General features: G+C 37.2%; 1 protein-coding gene across 3 annotated transcripts; it reads right to left on the bottom strand.

The window, feature by feature from the left end:
- Positions 1-2218: 2218 nt before the first annotated feature.
- ctdspl3 (CTD (carboxy-terminal domain, RNA polymerase II, polypeptide A) small phosphatase like 3) lies at positions 2219-18755 on the bottom strand. Of its 3 annotated transcripts, none has more exons than XM_028816221.2 (11): positions 18485-18755; positions 12100-12211; positions 11647-11775; positions 11346-11457; positions 11147-11258; positions 10915-11001; positions 10607-10669; positions 3135-3214; positions 2745-2871; positions 2579-2674; positions 2219-2455 (listed from the first exon to the last, which is right to left on the bottom strand). In XM_028816221.2, the coding sequence occupies exons 1-11, from the start codon at positions 18575-18577 to the stop codon at positions 2390-2392; spliced, it is 1077 nt and encodes a 358-aa protein (XP_028672054.1). In that variant the 5' UTR covers positions 18578-18755; the 3' UTR covers positions 2219-2389. The 3 variants fall into 3 exon arrangements, with proteins under 3 accessions (XP_028672054.1, XP_051790624.1, XP_051790623.1); XM_051934664.1 differs by having other exon boundaries at positions 2220-2455; positions 12100-12201; positions 18469-18752; XM_051934663.1 differs by having other exon boundaries at positions 2220-2455; positions 12100-12198; positions 18469-18752.
- Between the last annotated feature and the right edge of the window lie 829 nt (positions 18756-19584).

The raw sequence follows: 19584 nt of genomic DNA, 5'->3' as shown, positions 1-19584 counted from the left end.
TATTTAATTAAAAAACAATAAATCAAAGGATGTTTTCCCCAAACAATGTACTGTAGCAGGTACAGGCATTAAAGTAAGAAAAACAAGTCTGAAACTTTGTACAGTACTAGTAATTGCTAATGTTGGTCTGGAGAGGTTTTCAAAACAACAATAGCTCAAAAAACAAGGGGAATTGGTTCAAATCCAATTAATTATATAAATAAACCCTAAATACAGTTCTATTGATACAGGCAATAAGCATATTTAAGGTGTTTTCCCTTGCTATGGAAAATTAATTTTACTAGTACAATAAATTAAAATGAAAAGGAATACTGCAGCATTTTAAGTTAAACAAACTTAACAATGAAGAACTTTAAAAAGTGTTTTCTTTTTTACTGTGCAGCTATGAAAATAGACAAGAGGGCACCAACATAAAAAAAGGAATTTTCTGACAGAAAAGATTTATCTTGTAAATAAAGTAATGTTTATACCCTTAAACAAGTACAGAGATTTCCCCATTATTATTAGATTGGAAATGAAAATCATGGAGTTCACCAAAGCTGATATTTTTCAAAGTAATTTCTCGTTATAGAGTAGATGAAGAGGAGGATGCTGCCACTTCTGCTGAGGAAGGCACACAACCCACAAGTCAATGAGTAGTTCAATCATTGTGAATGACAGACACACTCTGCTATAAATGTGTCAATACAGAGTTTATGGTTGCATACACCGCCTGGCACAGATGCAGTGGTACAAGAGCCACCACTTAATGAAAACTGGAGAACGCAAACACCTGCTCTGTACATTTGACCTGTCATGCTGTAACTGTGCCTTTATTCAGTCCCTGCTCTACTGCAGCCTTTTAGAACATACAATACAGAAACAAGCACCTGGTTCATTTAATTTGTGACACGAACTGCCAAGGCACGATCTTGAGCAGACACTTTGTGCTCCTAATATTCTCACAGTGACTCAAGTCCCAATGATATATTCTAACCAGCTCACATAAAACCATTAGTCACTGCAAGAGTACTATTAGATGATTGGTTAAAATGGCAAAAAGTGAATATTTTTATTGATTTAAGAACACTATGTGCCCAATATATAATTTAGGGGCCCCAATACATACAAACTAGTACAGCAGAACCAAATACAGAGATTATAAAAGCTCCATATCTTCCTTACCAGAGGAGAATGTAAACAGCTGGGATGAAATCAATTGTGCTTACACCTCCATTAAAAGGATACACAAAATACATACATGAAATACATAAAACAAATATCTTTAAATATTAGATTCAGTAAATGAGTTAAACATGCAGAGTAATCTCTTTGAATAAGGCAACATTTTACCATTACCATATTTTATCTATATATATATATATCTATATATATATATCTATATATCTATCTATATCTATATATAAATATATCTATATCTCTATATCTATATAATCAAAGATTCAGGGTTTTTATCTCAGAATGCTTCAAGAACTGAGAGAATCACCAAACAAGTTGCTTGGAAACAGGTAAAGGAGAAGTAAAATTAAGCAAGCAAATTTAAAATATTCTTGAATTTTCATGGTGCCAGAAAATAGCTGGGAATTGCATGTTGGATCGCACATACAAGTAAAAATTTCACTGTACATTTTACTATGCTGCAACTAATGCTATCTATCGAGAGAGAGAGAGAGAGAGGATACCAACAATTAAAGACTGGGGAAATCCAAAACACACCCTAAATTCCTGGTTACAGTAGGATGCAACAGTTAAGCAGAAGAAGCAGTGCTTTAACTTTCACTCTGTTTGCACATTGCAGCAACAGGAATTTCAAGCTATCACTCTAACTTGGGCTGAAACCCCGTAACATAAAATAATTTATGTGCAATAGATGACCAACCAGGGTTGAACAGCACACTCACCTTTGTAAAACAGCAAACATTTAAGTTGCAAAGACAATTCTTTGTAGTGTGTAAAGTACTGGACATTGATTACACAAGTTGAAAATCAACACATTTGTGAAGTACGATGTGACAGTGATTTATTACATACATAGAAGCTGGGCATTTTTCCTAAAGAGAATTTGTTTTTGTAAAATGAATAGCAAAACATCTAATTTGGCATTGGGGTGCCAGTGTGAAATCCCATTCAACCAAAGTAAGAATTCCCCAGAAGGAGAAAGGTGAAAATCTAGGAAAATTAAGTAAATCAGCACAAACTGAATTTCGTTAAATATTTAATTTATTTAAAACTTGCACTGTGAACTATTTACACATTTATGTACAATAATTTACAATAACCACCCTCCCACCCCTCATAAAAACATTGGCAAACAAAGAATGGCAAGCATGGCATGCCTCCATAGTAGTGATGGCAATGGAGACCACTAGTGGGTGATCTAGCTTCCTTTTCAGTCCTCAGACAGGAGTCTCTGCAGCTGATCAGCTCTTTTCTTCAAAAGTACTCTGAAGTCTTCCTTCAAAATTAAAAGTCAGAATCTAAGAACACACGAAAACTACCATTTCATAAACTTTCACACTTTGACAAAGCAAGTAAATGTATCAGACATCTACAATATTTTTGTCAAACATCTACTTACAAGTGTACTGAGCTTCTCCAGGTAAGGAACTAGTTTCTGCAGCTCCCGGTCCTTTTGATTTCCGTACCAGCTTTGAATGGGGATCACATTTGTTAGCTAGAAAAGATCATAGTGATTGAAGGTGGTTTTGCAACACTAAGTGGACAAATGCTAATTCTGTACTTACCTGGTATGGCCAGGTATATGGATTATTGTCCACAATAACAGCTTTTGCTAGGTCTCGCTTCAGTACAGCAAGATCTTTAATATAATGTCCCTGCACACAAAAGCAATCCTCCTGATATAGACGGTGCCTGAAGAAAGGTAACAAGGGTTTAAGTGTTGAACAATAATTCCATTCATTCCAAATAAATATCACACTGCTCTATTCCGGTCCTGTCCCCTTACTGGAGGACTTTTACTTTAAACACCTATTTACCACAGTAGGAAAAATTATCAATCAATGCCCAAAGGGTACTTCTGCATACTAGGAGACATGGGAAATACATTAATTGATGTATAATATATTACAGCATTCTAAGATCTTCTATATTAAATAATTGTTTAATTCTCTTACCGAATAAGCTTTTTATGAGGGTCCATTATCTCTAGGATCTTCTCTCCATACTCTTTCTTGGCAGATGTATACACAAAAATCTATGAAGTAAACAAGTTGAGATGTGAAATTACAGCAGGTTAAAAATCTGTTAGGTCTTTCAGACATTTGTACTTGTAATGTAAGCTGTGACCTGTGTCTGAAAAAGGTGGGTATCGGTGAGGCTTTACATCAGTATTAAAGACTAGTTTAGTTTATTACAGTGCAATCAATTCTTAACAGCATAAGTTAAAAATGCATTAGAAAATACTGTCCATTTATTTATAAAGTGCAAGCATAAACATTCCGTTGAATACAATGTGTTTCTTTGGAAATAGTGGAAAAATTGTGTTGATGGGAAGCTAAATTTGGAGTTTAACTGTTCATAGGATGTAAAGAAGTTATCTATATTCAAATCTCTAAATGATTTAATCCCTTATGTTATCCAAACATTAAAAACTAAGTTTGAGAGGGTGGAAAAAGGTGGTTATAATGCAGAGGCGCCATAGATAAAACCTTCCCTATCTTGAAGTGCTTCCTTCGTACATTGGTTCCATATTGTGAGTAAATGAAGGACAATTCGTAGTATAGTGATGATAACTTATATTAATTAGGATACAAAGCAAGGAATATAGAGAAGTGAAGCAGGATTTTATTTCTATTGTGGACTCAGCTTGTGTGTGTTCATCTGTTTGTGTCAATATTCAGGTTTTTATAGCTTGTATATTTGCCGCCCAGTAATAAAATTGAAAGTTAGGTAGACCCATGTCACCTTCTTCTTTAGGTTGTTGAGCGAGTCAACAATTGTAAATTCCTGGTGGTTACTACAACCAATGATCTTAGGTAAACAGAACAATTTACAGAGGTCACCAAAATGGCTCATCAGTGATTTCACTTTCTTAGAAGTCTGAGGATGGCCCGAATGTCTCCACCAGCAATTGTCAGCTTTTATAAAATGTACTGCAAAGTTTGTCCTGACACGCTGCACTGTGTACTGGTATGGCAGCAGTTCAGCTAAGGAATGCAAGGCCTTACAGAGTGTTGTGAAAATAGCATGGATCATTATCAGCACACAGATATCATCATTACAGGACGCATTTGTGAAGAGCTACCGGTCAAGGGCAAATTCTTAATTCTTTTAGGGCGGATGTCGACTTTTGTCGACAGGAGGGGTTGAAGGCGAATGTCGACAAAAGTCGACATCCAGGGATAGGGGGCGACAATCAGCTGTTAATGGCGACAAATCTCACTGTCACGTCACAGGCATTCCCTCTGTGCTTGGAGGAATGCTAGACTCGTTGACTCGGCAACTAAACCTTGCGTGTATGTGAGTTGCGAAATGTAAACAATGGCAAGATGGCACCGACATGTGAAAAGGCAGCGAAGCAAGTGCAGAAAAGAAAACACTCGGCAGACGATGTTTTGCGCATTATCGCGGAGTCGGACTCTTGATTTTTCAGAATCGGATTTTATTGGCAGTGATCAGGAGATCGAGCAAGAGAGTGAGAAGCAGGCATCAGCTGATCAGACACCAGCCGATGCCGCGCCAGTGGATCTGCTGCCAGTTGAGTGCCTTCGCGCAGCCGATGCATCTACGGCAAGGTTCGCATGGGATAAATACACAGACATTGATCCGTTGAGAGCTGATCTGGCTCCCGGAGTTTACAAGACGGCATGGCTTGCTGTTGGACATGACAGATCACCAGCTGCAGTACTTCAGGCTGCTCTCTCCTGATGCTGCTTTTCAGCTACTGTCAGACGAGACAAACAGGTAGGCAGAGATTTTTTTTGAATTGCGGGCTGCGTTTGCATCGCATTCTCGTTTTTCAAAGTGGAAACCCACAACGAAAGACGAGATGAAGCGTGCTGTGGCATTACAAATAGAGATGGGACAGAACTGGTGATATAACTTCAGGGAGCATTGGTCCAAACGTGTTTTGTCCCCTGGTGGCTTAGGTACGTGCTGCTGCAAAGTTTTATTCACTTCTGTAATAAACAGAAGCAAATCCCATGGGGTGAGCCAGGCTATAATGCCATACATAAAGTTTCAGAAGATGAAAAGAGGCGACAATACGGTTTTCATGCAGGCAGAAAACTTGGTGGCAGTGGCATGGCACGAAGGCAAATGGGTGACTTGTCTCTCTACAGTACACACTAACAATATATGTGAGAAAATGCAGCAACAGACAATTGAAAAATAGGCACCAAAGCAACACATATTGTAAGGAGTGCAATGTGGCAATGACTGAAATTGGCTGCTTTGAGCGAGATCAGACTTTGCTGTGTAAAATGTATGTGATATGTATGTGAAATCAAAGAGTATGCAGGCTCATACAACATGCAAGACAGTAACATTTGTCAAAAGTAAATATTTGATATGTTAAACAATTGCTTTGTGTTCTTTTTTAAAAAATGTTAGTTTTTGGAAAAATATTCAGCCCTGGGAGAAAAGAAACAAAAAAAAAAAAATTAGCCCTAAAAGAGTTATAGGACCCCAGTCACCCTACATGCATGTTTTTCTCCCTTCTTCCATCAGGCAGGTGCTACAGAACTAACTCCACCAAAAATGAGACTTAAGAAAAATTTAAGAAAATTTAATTTTAAGAAAAAGACTGTTCAACTGTCTTATGTGATAAACTGGACATAATCAACTGAGCTAATTAAGTGTCACATCTTCTGAGATTCTTATCTATGTAATTCTTAGTGTTATTTCATGTTATTACTGTTAATATTAGACTTAGATTTGAGCTTTTTCCTCTTCCTGATATTTTAGGCTGATTATTGTGTCCGCAAGGGAATATTATGCAAGTAAGAATTTCACTGTACATGTGACAATAAAAAACGACCGATATGGAACTTATCAGAAATGAAAAATGTATTCAATGCTTCCTTCTTGTGCAATATACATCAGATCATGGCACTAATGAACATTTAATAAACCTATGACAAAGATAGCTGCCTTTGCTAGCCACACACACCTCATACAAGAACTTATATGAAGGTTTTGAATTTTTGTCCCCCATTAATAGAATATAATATTGGAATATTGAAATAAAAAGATAAGCCTGCAAATTGAGCTAATAAACACCAGGTTGGTTGTCTGAACTGCAATACCGCATCTGGGTGGTGGCCAAGGTCAAACTGCAATTATTACCTGTAAAAGGTAACTGTGACGGTATTACATTTTTTCTTTTTAAAATCCTACTCCCATTAAAGATTTATACCATACCCAGAAAAATTCTATCCTATTTCCGCTTTCTCTCATATGCATTCCTTTTTCCCACACCTCTAAAAAGCACTTGAACTGGGCACATAACAGAATCTACATGAGGGGAAAACCATTATGCAGGTGGGAGTAAATCTTTTCATGACAGATTGTCTTATGAAAAAGAATAGTAAAGACATGAATGAATAAATATAGGGCATTCTCACAATAGTGACAAGCCAAAAATGTGGTTTGCAGAGATGGCTTGAATGACTTCTCTGTGCAAATCATAAGTTCTACTAAGGCAGAGAACTCATCAGAAACTTTACCAAGAAGCTGAATATAAACTAAGGAGCTTAAATTGATCAAAGAATTAAGACTCATTTCATAAGAAAGTATGTTTAGTGTGTTGATTATATACAATCTCCCAGTCCTCTTCTTTGAAAACCAAAATCTAGCCAACCTAACAGAAACTTAGGCCCACAAGGGTGCATATGTAATCAAGACAATCATTTAAAATATGTGATATTGACATGTGTGCCAGGAAAGATGCGAACCAGCCACTGCCAGGCAGAACTCAAAAGGTAGATTTGAATCATATATGAAGGGGAAAGTGGGAAGAAAAAGAAAAAACTCCCATCCCAAAACACACAACAGTCCTCCAACCTGCAATACCTATTAAGTATCTACCTTTATAAGTAGCTATGCATATACCACACAATGTATGGTCTCCCTTGATTTTCTTGCATACTCAGAAATGGGGATGGATATTTGAGGAGAAAACCGCAAGACAATGATTATATTTATTGTATGTACACTAAAAAAACAACAACAAATCAAATCAAATCAACAGTACAGGGTGGGGCATAAAGATCTCCCACATTTCGGGCTGTTGTGGGGGTAGAGAGGTGGGGTAGGTCTCATTCAGTAGGTTAAGCTCTACTGTTTTCAGTATCCATCTGGAGTTGGAACGGTGAACATCTGGGCTTTGTTGTTCAAGTGTATTATGAGAACAACCGTTCTGTGATTGCGACGCAGAGAGCGTTCCATACACGCTTTGCACTTGGTCGAAATGCATCTGTACCAGATTGGAAAACGATCTTGGTATGTATTTCTAACCTTTGGGCTGCTGGGTCCACACTGAAAAGAAAATGACCTGGCAGACCTAGGACTGTTAGAACGCCAGAAAATGTGGAAGCAGTAAGAGCATCCATTCAGCAATCGCCAAGGCGCTCCAAGGTAAATGTTCCCTGGGAATTTGCTCTCTTTAAGGGGAGACATGGGGTGGCCAGCACGGTCACCAGATTTAAGCCCATGTGACTTTTTCCTTTGGGGATACCTAAAGGAAAAAGTTATCAAACATTATTCGCAATCTCGAGGATTTGAAGGAAAGGATCAGACAGGAAATTGACACCATTCTGCCCGAGATGACCCGGAGAGTAATGGAGAACTTCCAGGAACGTCTTCAGCAATGAATGAATGAATAACCGCCTTCTGTCTGATATGATTTTTAAAACCTATTACAACAAAACTGTTTATGTACTTTTCAGAAATGTATACAAGTTTTCTTTTAGATAGCTTCATTAATTTTTTATACGCCTTCAAAATGTGGGAGATCTTTATGCCCCACCCTGTATATTGAACAACTATTATAACAGTAAAGCTGAATAAATCAGACTCTGCAGCTGCATGAATAAAACATACTACCACTTCTGATTAACAGAAACAGCCCAAAAGTTGATAGAAATCTACATTTTGTACGAAATACTTGTATGCAAACATTGATTGACCTAAGTGAAAGTGTATTCAAGTTATTGCATTCACACATTCGCACACACAGAATTCAAAAATTGGTATTTTTGGATTCAGGGAGGTCTAAAATGTCCAGATTCATCAAAATCTCAAAATGGAATTCCAATACTTTCCCTATACTTTGTATACGAGAAAGTAAAAAAAGAACGAGGATACACTACTCTATCAGACATTGCATACTATTTTTCATTGTTTTTTGACTACATGCGACTTTGCCAGGAAACAGCATTGATTAGAACCCTGAAGGTAAATGAGTTTATAAAAAAAAAAAAAAAAAAAAAAAAACGAGAATGGTAAGCCGGATATGGACGCGGGGACCTGCCCGTGGACGCAAAAGACATAGTGCGCAGGCGCCACACAAAGCCCTCCTCCACTAACAGAAATAAGAAATGAGGCAACGCGCCCATAGCACACAAAAAAGAGGAGTCAGACCCATGCCCCCGAGTGAAACGGGACAGACTACGGAGTCCACAAAGGGTCACCCATCAAGCCCGAGATTACTGCTCAAAAACGAAAGAGCAACCGCAAGCAAACACCCGACATCATACAGAAACCCCACAAATACGGACAGAACAACATATTTGAATCACATTATCCCCACCCCACAATGAAACGGGACATACTATGGAGTCCACAAAGGTTCACAAATCAAGCCTGAGATGGTACGGAAAAAGAGGAGTCACCCCCCCGCACCAGAGTAAAATGGGACAGACTATGGAGTCCACAAAGGGTCACACATCAACCCCGAGATATTATGGACATCGAATTGTGGTACGGAAAATGGCAGATACTACGATAGGAGCATTCGCCTACAACGCGCATCTGAAATCAAAGTACACACTACACAGCATAATCCACGCACTTCTAAAAAACCGCACGTGGACACCCGACGTCATACATAAACAAGAAACCGGACTACACTACATACTGGAATCACATTACAGTGATGCAATATTAACAGGACAACCACAGATAACACAGGCGCAACACCTGATGGGTAATAATAAGAAGAAACGAACGCTCCGTATTAAACATACGTCATCTGAACATGTACAAACTATACAGCATAGGTGAATCTCATTACAGTGATGCACTATTAACCGTACAACCACAGAAAACGCTCCCAATTAACAATAAGTGCGATCATCCTTATTGCTTACCCATATTACTAACGATAAAGAACAGACAAGTCATGAATTCACGATCACGGGTGCAAAACGATACGGCTCGAGTAACGGGACCACAAAGACGAGCCCGCATTACAAAAAACAAACGTAGGCGCCTACAACGCGCTTCTGAAACTGCGGAAGAAAAACTGTCTCGGCTCCATAAATGAAAAGCTCGACTAACACAGGTACAGAAATGAGCCCAAATGGACAGATACAATGAACGTAGACGCATGCAGCGCGCATCTCAAACTGCGGAAGCGAAGCAGGCACGGGTTCAAAAGGAAAGAGCTGGAGTGACAGACATACAAAAACGGGACCGACGGGAAACAATCAATGAACGCAGACGTCTACAACGCGCGTCTGAAATGCCGGAACACAAACAAGCACGGCTCCAAAAAGAGAGAGCTCGACTGACCGGGATACAAAAACGGGCCCGGCTCCATAGACCTGCTAAACAATTCCGCCAATTGGCTAACAACGCGTTCTATAATGAGTCCACTATTAATGAAAATTCATTGGAATTAATGAATGTCATTTGCAATCATAGTCATTCACTTAACTTCCCTGAAGAAACAACTGGCAATACAACTAATGAATTTACATGTTGTTATCAAAAGGGTCAAGTTAGACTGCCTCCTTTACATGAATATCCTGAATATCTACGGAAGCTTCTAACTAACGATGTACCTGAAAGTAAAAACTTTATGAACTGCATTAGATCCTACAATGGTTCATTTGCTTTTGCATCTACCGGAGTAAATATCAGGCCACCAGCTGGCAATGGCCCATACTGCTTTCGCGTATGTGGACAAATATTACATTGCATTGGAACAGTGCACCCTGAAACACATCACGAACGCAAATTTGCAGAAATATACATCTTAGAATCACCCATTAGCTAAGTCTATAAAAATGCTACATGAGGTTGAAAGAGAGGCCAATACAAAAGCAACCTACGGCTGCCTGGCGGGCACGGGTTCAAAACGCCGGGGGTAGGCGAGCGAAGCGAGCAGGAGGCGGAGCCCCCTTGTTGATTAGAACACTGGAGGCAAATGATTAAAAAAAAAAAAAAAAAATAGAAAAAAGTTTTTTTCTTAAAGATTCACCTTTTTTCATTTTATTAACCACAAGTTTCAATGCTTCAACATGCAAGTAAAAATTACAAAAAAAAAAAACCAACTACGTCACACCACTTGGGAAAGAGGGAACACAATGTCATGCCACCATTTATTAAATATAAATTCCATATCACAGCAAAAGATACAAACCTCATAAATTTGAGACATGCGCTCCAAAAACTCTGACACGAAAGGTCTCAAATTCAAATAAACCTAGAGAAGAGCAAGATAAAATAAGACTTAAAACAATAGCTCTGGGAAAAGTTGCAGTGGATGAAAATGCACTTCACTTGACTCCTAAAAAGTCTATTTATGGGGAAAAACAGAACAATGATAAACATTTCTGACCATGTGTGACTGAAACTATTGCTGCTATATGCTAAAAATTAATATACTCCTCAAACAGACCATGCAGCCATGCAAGTCTCTACTAATAACAGGAAAAAAATACAACATACCTTGTATTCATGATCCTGGAAGTGAATGAAAAATGAGTGCTGGGCATCTGGGAAGGCACTTAAAGAGCTGTAAACCAATGTCTCGTCCTGCATAATAGACACAAGCAATTAACTTTATTTTTCTTTTAAGAAAAATTTCTGCAAACTTGTTTGCCTGCAAGGCAAAACACTCCGAACTCGGTCGAGAAAACCAAACAAACAAAAAAAAAAAGACATTAGCCAGCTTTTATACCAGGTCTAGTAGTAAGGTGGCTTCTGGTGTGCTTCTTGTCTTTACAGGGATGTCTCTGATACGAGCACTTGGTGGCTCAGACTGCGAACGAATGTTTTTTACAAAGTCATACCTAAGGGACAACCACAGAAGAGAACACATTATTTTGATTTCCAATTCTGAAGCATGGAATGTATGCCATAATTAGGCTATTACTCACGGGTCAAATGTTTCTCCATCTTCTTCATCAGTCGTCATTGAAGCCATATACTTGTACTCAACAAATGAATGCATTTCCGTGTCACTTTTTAAAGGACTTGGGCTTTCTGTATCTATGTTGAGAAGGAAATGACATATTACTAGGTGCAATTTGGGAAGATTAAAGAAAATTTCCAAATATCTAAAACTAACATTTTTCCTGTTGGCAAAATAAAGTCTGATTCTAGGTTTATTATACACATTTCCATGACCCTGTTACTTACATTTCTCATTTATTTCAGAATAATCTAAATGACACTTACCTACTTTCATTGGTGTTAAGAACTTCACAATAGGTGAATAAATATTACGAGCGACAGTACTTTCTGGGGTGCCACAGTCTGTGTCAAATCTCACCTTCAAGGAGCAGTCACGTACAGGGGTTTTAAATCCTGTTGAGATTGAGCAGAGAGGGAGGGGGACTATTGAAACAGGCTTTCAAATTTTAAAATAGCTACCCATCTGTTTTCTCTTGGTGCTTTCTCAAAATTAAAGCAAGTTAAATCTGCAAATCAACATTTTAATTCTGATACAGACAAAAAGCAAACATCTTAAAGATGTGAAGGCTAAAATAAAGTAGGTGCCAGAGATAGCATGGAAAAAATTACTCTAACTTGATATCCAGGTTCAAAATGTCAGGCACAATTAAGACAGTGTACACCTTAACATAACTATTTGCAATTAAGCACAGGAGTTGCCAAACCATCAAGCCATACCTTCATTCTCATCATAACTCTTTTTTTTACGACTGCTCCTTGTCTGCATGGCAGGCTGTTTCTTTGTTGAACTTTTATGTGTATGGCACAATTCGTCTTCTTCTTTTACCTGCTATTAATAAAAAAAAAACAAAAAAAAAAAAACACAAAACTAAAGAACATCTACTAATATATGTGTGGTTTATGGCAAACAAAAAAGAGAGAAAAATGAAAGACATGTTCGAAATAGGGATGCTCAGATCAGGTTTTTTAAGGCTGATACCGATCATTGATTTCATGTTACTTGATTGACCGACTCAGATTCCCCCCCCCCCCCCTTAAAAAAACTTTTTACTAAGCTCCTGCATAACCAGGTAGAAGTGTTATGTCCTATATTAAAGTGTTAACTTTCGTAATTTTAGAATTAAAACTATACACCACAGGTGTTATATGTTCTTCCTCATTAACAAAATTAAATTCTGTAAGGCTTATTGTTCAGTGACCATAAAAATACTACAATAGATAAAAATATATACAAAAGTATTTACCCATAATGTATGGCATAAAAGAAAAAGATTCTCATAATTACAAGCTGTCATATTGTTTAAATATTTTCTGTAATATCTGAAATAAAGTTTAATAAAAAAAAAAAAATTACCATTACTCTAATACATTTTTTTGTATCAATTAAATGGTATTGGCAATTAAACAATGCTTGAATGTAAATATACATGCACTTATAGGTATTAATCATTTTACATCATTAATTGCACTGAAGGTGTTTGCTGTTAAAATATACATTTACTGCATTTATACAGGTGTGTGTTTTTTTTTCAGTGTATCTGACAGACATCTGCAATTCTCGAGGTGTAATTGGTAGGGCTGGGTACTGGCAGCAATGTCCTGATCGAATTCGATTTCATCTCACAATGTCTGGATTCTGTATCGATTTTACCTTGACTGAATTAGAATGCACTGTTATATTTGAAGTGGTGGCTTTTTTTAGAGATTACTTAACCATGCATAAAGAACATTATATTAATGTGACAAATTTCATCAATATTGTATTTGTAGGGTGTCTACATTGTGACTTCATAACATATGCATAAGCATGGAATGGCATTTAAGAAGAATTACTTGATTAGTAATGAACAGTTAAAATTAGTACTTGGAAGGTGTGGAAAAAAATATCATTGCTCTTTAAAAAACATTTTTTCCATAGCATTCCACTCGTACAAAATTCACCATAAACATACCTAACATATGTATCGCCACATCAGAGTCCACATTATGGGGGACTCTTTGTTTTAATACAATAAAATGGCATCTACAGTACTTTATAAAATATTTGTATCATCTTGTGTATATTATAAAGTAATCAAATATTGCTCCTTAAAAATGATGAGTGTTATTCAATAACCTATTTGTGTGTTATGAATCTTCAAGTAGACACCTTTCAACTAAACTGTTATGCGTAATAGTGGAATAAATTTGGCTAAGAAATTGATTTAGTCAAAATTAAAAATACAGCGGGAAGACTCGCGTCTTTCAATAATTTTACAAGTTACACACATCAGTTTTCAAAAATGTATTTTTACACTTCCTCCTCAGACAAAAAGGAACTATTTTAAAATGAGGATCTAGAGGTGATGTTTGTTGACAGCAATATTGAATGAATGGGGGTGAAAAAAAAAAAAATAAAAGAACCAGCCATTGTGACTGACACCTCCATTGATATGATTCATATGGTGCAGCTTTTAGAGATAGTCACGTATGCTGCTTTGTACACAAGCACATTTTGGAATAGCATGTTGCTGATAGATAGATAGATAGATAGATAGATAGATAGATAGATATATAGATAGATAGATAGATAGATAGATAGATAGATAGATAGATAGATAGATAGATAGATAGATAGATAGATAGATAGATAGATAGATAGATAGATAGATAGATAGATAGATAGATAGATAGATAGATAGATAGATAGATAGATAGATAGATAGATAGATAGATAGATAGATAGATAGATAGATAGATAGATAGATAGATAGATAGATAGATAGATAGATAGATAGATAGATAGATAGATAGATAGATAGATAGATAGATAGATAGATAGATAGATAGATAGATAGATAGATAGATAGATAGATACTTTATTAATCCCAGGGGGAAATTCACATACTCCAGCAGCAAAAAATATTAAATTAAAGAGTAATAAAAAATGCAGGTAAAAAACAGACAATAACTTGAATACCAACAATGGGCCTCTTGCTTGGCCAGGTGAGGTGTGTTACAAACTTTCTCCACCATAAAAGTACAGCTAGCCACATGCTTAAAAAGAAGCAATGTTTATTAGATTTACCAACACACAAACTTGTGATTGATGCTGTCACACGATGAAATGTTCGTTGGAAATGATAGAAATGTTTTTAAACAGAGTCATCTGAGCAGCTATGCATACTGTATATGGAGCAAGGTTGCTTGCACTGCGACTGGCATGATGTGCGATTGCCTGCAGCTGTTGCAAGTAGGGCTGCTCTCTCTGCTGACCCAAAACATGTGGCGATACTTTGCTTAAGAGCTTCATAATGCCTAGGTACAATAATTTCATTTGTTTACTTTGTGGTTGGTACAACACACCACAGTTCGAAAACCCGTATCATTTGTGGAAATCCCTTGTTTTTAACAAGGGTGTAGGGTCTCACATTTTATCAGATAAATACTGCTATATATTGTTATTTTTTGTGCACAAGGTGAATTAAATGGAAGCTTGGGGCTACCCTTCATCTCCAGTGCAGAATGCTTAGGTTCCACTTGTTTGGACGTCAACTGAGATTATGTTTATTTGGTGACGTCAGGATAAATGATTTCTCATATTTGTTGTATTACAACAATACTTAACTTCTGAGCTACACAGCATCCATATAGCTTTGCTTTTAACCAATTCTTTACCGGTGCACCATTAAATCAAATGTGTGGACTTCTTCTAAGTGTCCAATGCACTAATTAGATACAGGTAGTCAAGTGCCTTTTCTGTAGAAAGCTTAAAAGGCATGTTAGCAATATCTACTGGATCGGACGCCAAAATTGAAGATAAGCAAAAATCTACATATAGCAATTGAGCAGGACAGAGTTTCACAAGAAGGATCCTGAGACTTTAAGAATCAATATTGAATTGTTTAAACAAAAAATAATGATTAAGCAAAAAAAAATCGGTATTTTTACCCTGCCCTAGCAGTTATAAATATGGATTATCATTTCAATTATGTTGTACTTGTCTATTACCAAAACTCATGCTGTACGGCACATAGCAATAAAAAGTAAACAATAGACTTTTTTTTTTTTTTAAAGATTTGTACTGTGTTTAAGTATCAATTTCAAATTTGTCTCTTTTCCCAATTTAAAAATGAAGGCTGTAAAAACAGCTTGCTGTACAAACTCAAATGGTGTGTCTTAATACTAGAATTACCAGAGCCAACAAAAAAAAAAACTTGTAAATCCGGCCCACCTTAAATCGCTTCGCACCTCTCCGTCAGCATCTTATGTCTTCTACATGCGTTGATAAGCCCAAGCAACCTGCTATACCATCCCTCCCACCTCCTCAGAACGGGTAAGAAGTTCTCCCAGTTCCTGCCTTGATTGATTAACTGGGAGTGAGCTACCCGGAATTGTAAGGGGAAATAATTTGATGTGTGCTCTGTGTCTATGTAAACACATCGTTAAAAAAAGAAATGTTATTCATGTTTTAGTAATAAATAACAAAATGTAGACATGAACTGTATAATGTGTGAAGGCTGATGGCCAAATATCAAATAAACACTTTCACAAAAGGTACACGTACAATACAATGATAGATTCTGTGGTGCAGTGGTTAGAACTGCCAACTTATAATCCAGAGGTCGTGAGTTTGAAACCAGTTCCCTCGTAAATTTACCGTGTGAGTAGTGAGTTACTCTTATTGTTAATATTATACAATTAAAACATACATGTGATTTGTGTCTGTAATAGCCAGTGTAAATTTATAGTACTTGTAAAAGTTAGTGTTTTTTTCCCCCACTTTTATTCTCTCAGTCGCGATCATGATACAACACTCACCCCCACCCCAGATCTGACGCGGTTACTTTTTATGTGAAACTGGGAATAACTGTACATGTGAGTGGTGTTTTGAGACAATGGAACTGGAAATTCTCTGATCTGGAGGGATAAAAGCTGACACACAAATGCTGGTGAATCTGCTTTCTTCGTATCTCACTGTCACTTGAATTTTTTTTTTTTTTTATTCAGTTTTATTGAGTGTTCCTGCTCACGCTGAATTAGTTTGCACCTTATGGTCCATGATGTCAAAGAGGCACTGACAAAAAAACGAAGACACTGGTATATACAATATTTGGAATAACTCATTTTATGACCTGTATAGTACATTTCGGAAAACATTGTGGCACTGATGCAACATTATTCATATTCATTTGCATGCCTTCTTGTGCTTGTAATCAGTGAAGTTCCCCAATGGTCAAGTGCAAAAAGGTCCAAAGTCCTGTGCTTTGAAATCAGCAAATCATTATTCAAATTCAGTGCACAGCAGGTTAACCTTTGAAGCATACTGAGCACATAGAAACAGTATACTTAGTTGGAGATCACTTTATAAACAGAGAGATTGACAAAGACACCCTGCTGTAGTTGCAACTCCACAGTCTCAGCTTTAGTTGAAAAGCCTTAATAGATTTATGCATCTCTGTAATTAAACAGCTCACCCATGCAGTCTAAAACCGAGATGCTCAGTTATGTCAAGCAAATATCCAAGATCAAAACAGCCAGCCTTCCTTCAACAGTTCCACAACATTCTGCTTATCCCAATCCCCCCCCCACCCCCAGCACTAAAAGTGCAATTTCTACCTACAGCTCAAAAAATCTCTTCAACACTGTATTTTAATTCAAATACCATAGTTAATAATAAAACTGGCATTTTAACTGACATAAAAGTCCCTCACACCGTAAACAGTTTGGGCAAGACTTTCTTTACATGGTATTTATATATATATTTTTTTCTTTCCTTGGACATGGCAGTGGGATATAAATTTAATTTGGTAAGGCAATTGACCAACTAACAGATTGGAAGAGTGAAAATAAACTGTCAACAGTCTAGCATGCTTTTTTTAACCACAGTATGTTTTAAATGACAACGACATGGCGGGCCTTAAAGATCCAATGGTCTGGATCTAACCAGGATGTCTCGAGGTTGACACGTCTGCTCTGAACATTATCTGAATCATTTGTTTTGAGTGCAAACCTGCAATATTTAATAACTACATTAGAACCTAAAATACTTCTTGTAGCAGAGTATATACACTTTGACTTCTTAAGACGACTAATGGTGAAAATGAAAAGAAATATTGTAATATTCTATATCAACGATATGTTAAAAATGAAACGTACAGAGAAAACAGCAAACAATTATGCAAATGTACAAATACATATTAGTGCTGGAAATAGATGAAGGAGTGAAATGAACTCTCTATCCCTGAATACTGTATATAGCGACCTTCAGGAACAACAGTGGGGCAGTTTGTAAAGACATTCTAACAAAATCAAGCTGTTTTTCTCAGATAACTTTCACAATCATGTGGGGGGGAGGGGGTCACAACCTTACAAATTATGCATTTGGTAACACTATTTACACAGTACATAAACATTTCAGTTGCACCGTTTTTAATCTATTACAACAGAAATATGCAACGAAGATTTTACAAATGGATCACTGTAAACAAAAAAAAAGGATAAAGTCATATGTAGTCAATATAAAATGACAATGAGCCCGACCATAAAAGGACACCTTAAACAACACTGATTTGGGAACCAAAATGTACTTTCAAAACCTGCCAAACTTACAGATTTTCACAGTAAAAATATTGGAGTCACTGCGAAACAAGTAGAAACATCCCGCATCGCCTAATTAAAAGTAACAGTTATTTCCAGTTTAAGAGACATAAAAGTGTATAAAATAAGATTTTGCTGCTGTGCTACGTCTGCGTTCCTGCTCCGTCCTTCGTAACTGAAAACCATTTCCGACATTGATATATCAACCTCCATCTTTTATGTATCGGACTTTGGTAAAGGGAAAAATACACAAAAAAACACTAAATGATCGGATTTTCCAGCTAGACTAGTAAATGCGGCCCTCGTTGTTTTAACTCGTTGAGTCTGAGCAAAATGAAAAAAAGACATTGCTCAGCGCACGTCTACAGAAATAGAGGCCGAAAAATACAGCGAGGCCTCACAAAACGGGCTCGTCAACAAAGTATGGGTGATAAATAACGCGAAAAACTGCCAGCATCGACAGGCCACAACCAGCGCTCTGCGGCCTATTGCTTACTGGAATCTAACTAATTTACTCAATTACCTGCCGTTTTCTCGAAGACTTCGGCGTCCGTGGAAGTGGTGAATACGAAGGGCTCAACGCCCTGGCTACAGTCCTTCGCTTTCGAAGCCTCATCTTCACAAGACAACAATAAAACTAAACTGGAACTCGTCTTCTTCCGTGTAATGTTTATCTTCGCGCTTTGAGATGAAATTTTAAATCTGCCGGGTTCAAAGGCGGACGGCAGAGGGCGGGCGAAGCTACACAACATAGCTAAGTTCGGGGAGGCGCCGCTATTCCGCCCGCGCAGACACTCACACCTCATTGGACAGCTTCATAATGACGTACAACAGAAGGGCCGCAGACAGTGTGAGAGAACATTGTGGGCGTGATTTTATCGCGAGTTCTTTTGTACTGGCCTCTTCGATTAGCTCTGTTATTTCGATCGTCTTAATAATTTACTATATTTTTAAAAAAATCGTATAGGAATATAGGAGTGTCATATACACCGAGCACAATTGGGTAGCAATACAGATTTATTTAGATGAGATGGAATTTGGTAGCTGAAGTGCAGACGCCATGTTATGAATAATTCCAATTTTTTTTAGTTATTATAATTATTAAATACAATATAGTCAAATGTACTATTTAAACATTGTATCATCTCTATGCATATAACAAAATATACATAACGTGATGGGCTGGAATTTGGCGTGTTAAAGAAAAAGGGCACGTCTGTGTGTTGCTTTTAAAAAAAAAGCACGTCCATAATAAATGGACAAGCCAATAGATGAAGGGATAATAGGTACCCTTTTTGTATGAGACAGAGAAAAGAGAAAAATCAAATTTCCCGAGTAATCCTGTTACAGGTTATTGTTGGTGGCTATGAACAGGGCATAATAAATCCATACAGTATTACTAACCGATCGAGAATGGTAAACCGGATATGGACGCAGGGACCTGCCCGAGGACGCAGGAGACATAGTGCGCAGGCGCCACACAAATAGCGAAACGGGAGAGACTACGAACCCTCTGACATGCCGCAAGCAGGATAAAGCGAGGTCAGAAATAAAAGACAGAGTAGGAAACAAAGTAAAACGTCATAAAGAGGTTAAAGAACGGGGCCAAACACATGGAGAGCA

The sequence above is a fragment of the Erpetoichthys calabaricus genome, chromosome 12, assembly GCF_900747795.2.
Source record: "Erpetoichthys calabaricus chromosome 12, fErpCal1.3, whole genome shotgun sequence".
Lineage (NCBI taxonomy): Eukaryota > Metazoa > Chordata > Cladistia > Polypteriformes > Polypteridae > Erpetoichthys > Erpetoichthys calabaricus.
Note: the sequence above shows the minus strand (reverse complement) of the source record. Positions and strands in the feature narration are given on the sequence as shown.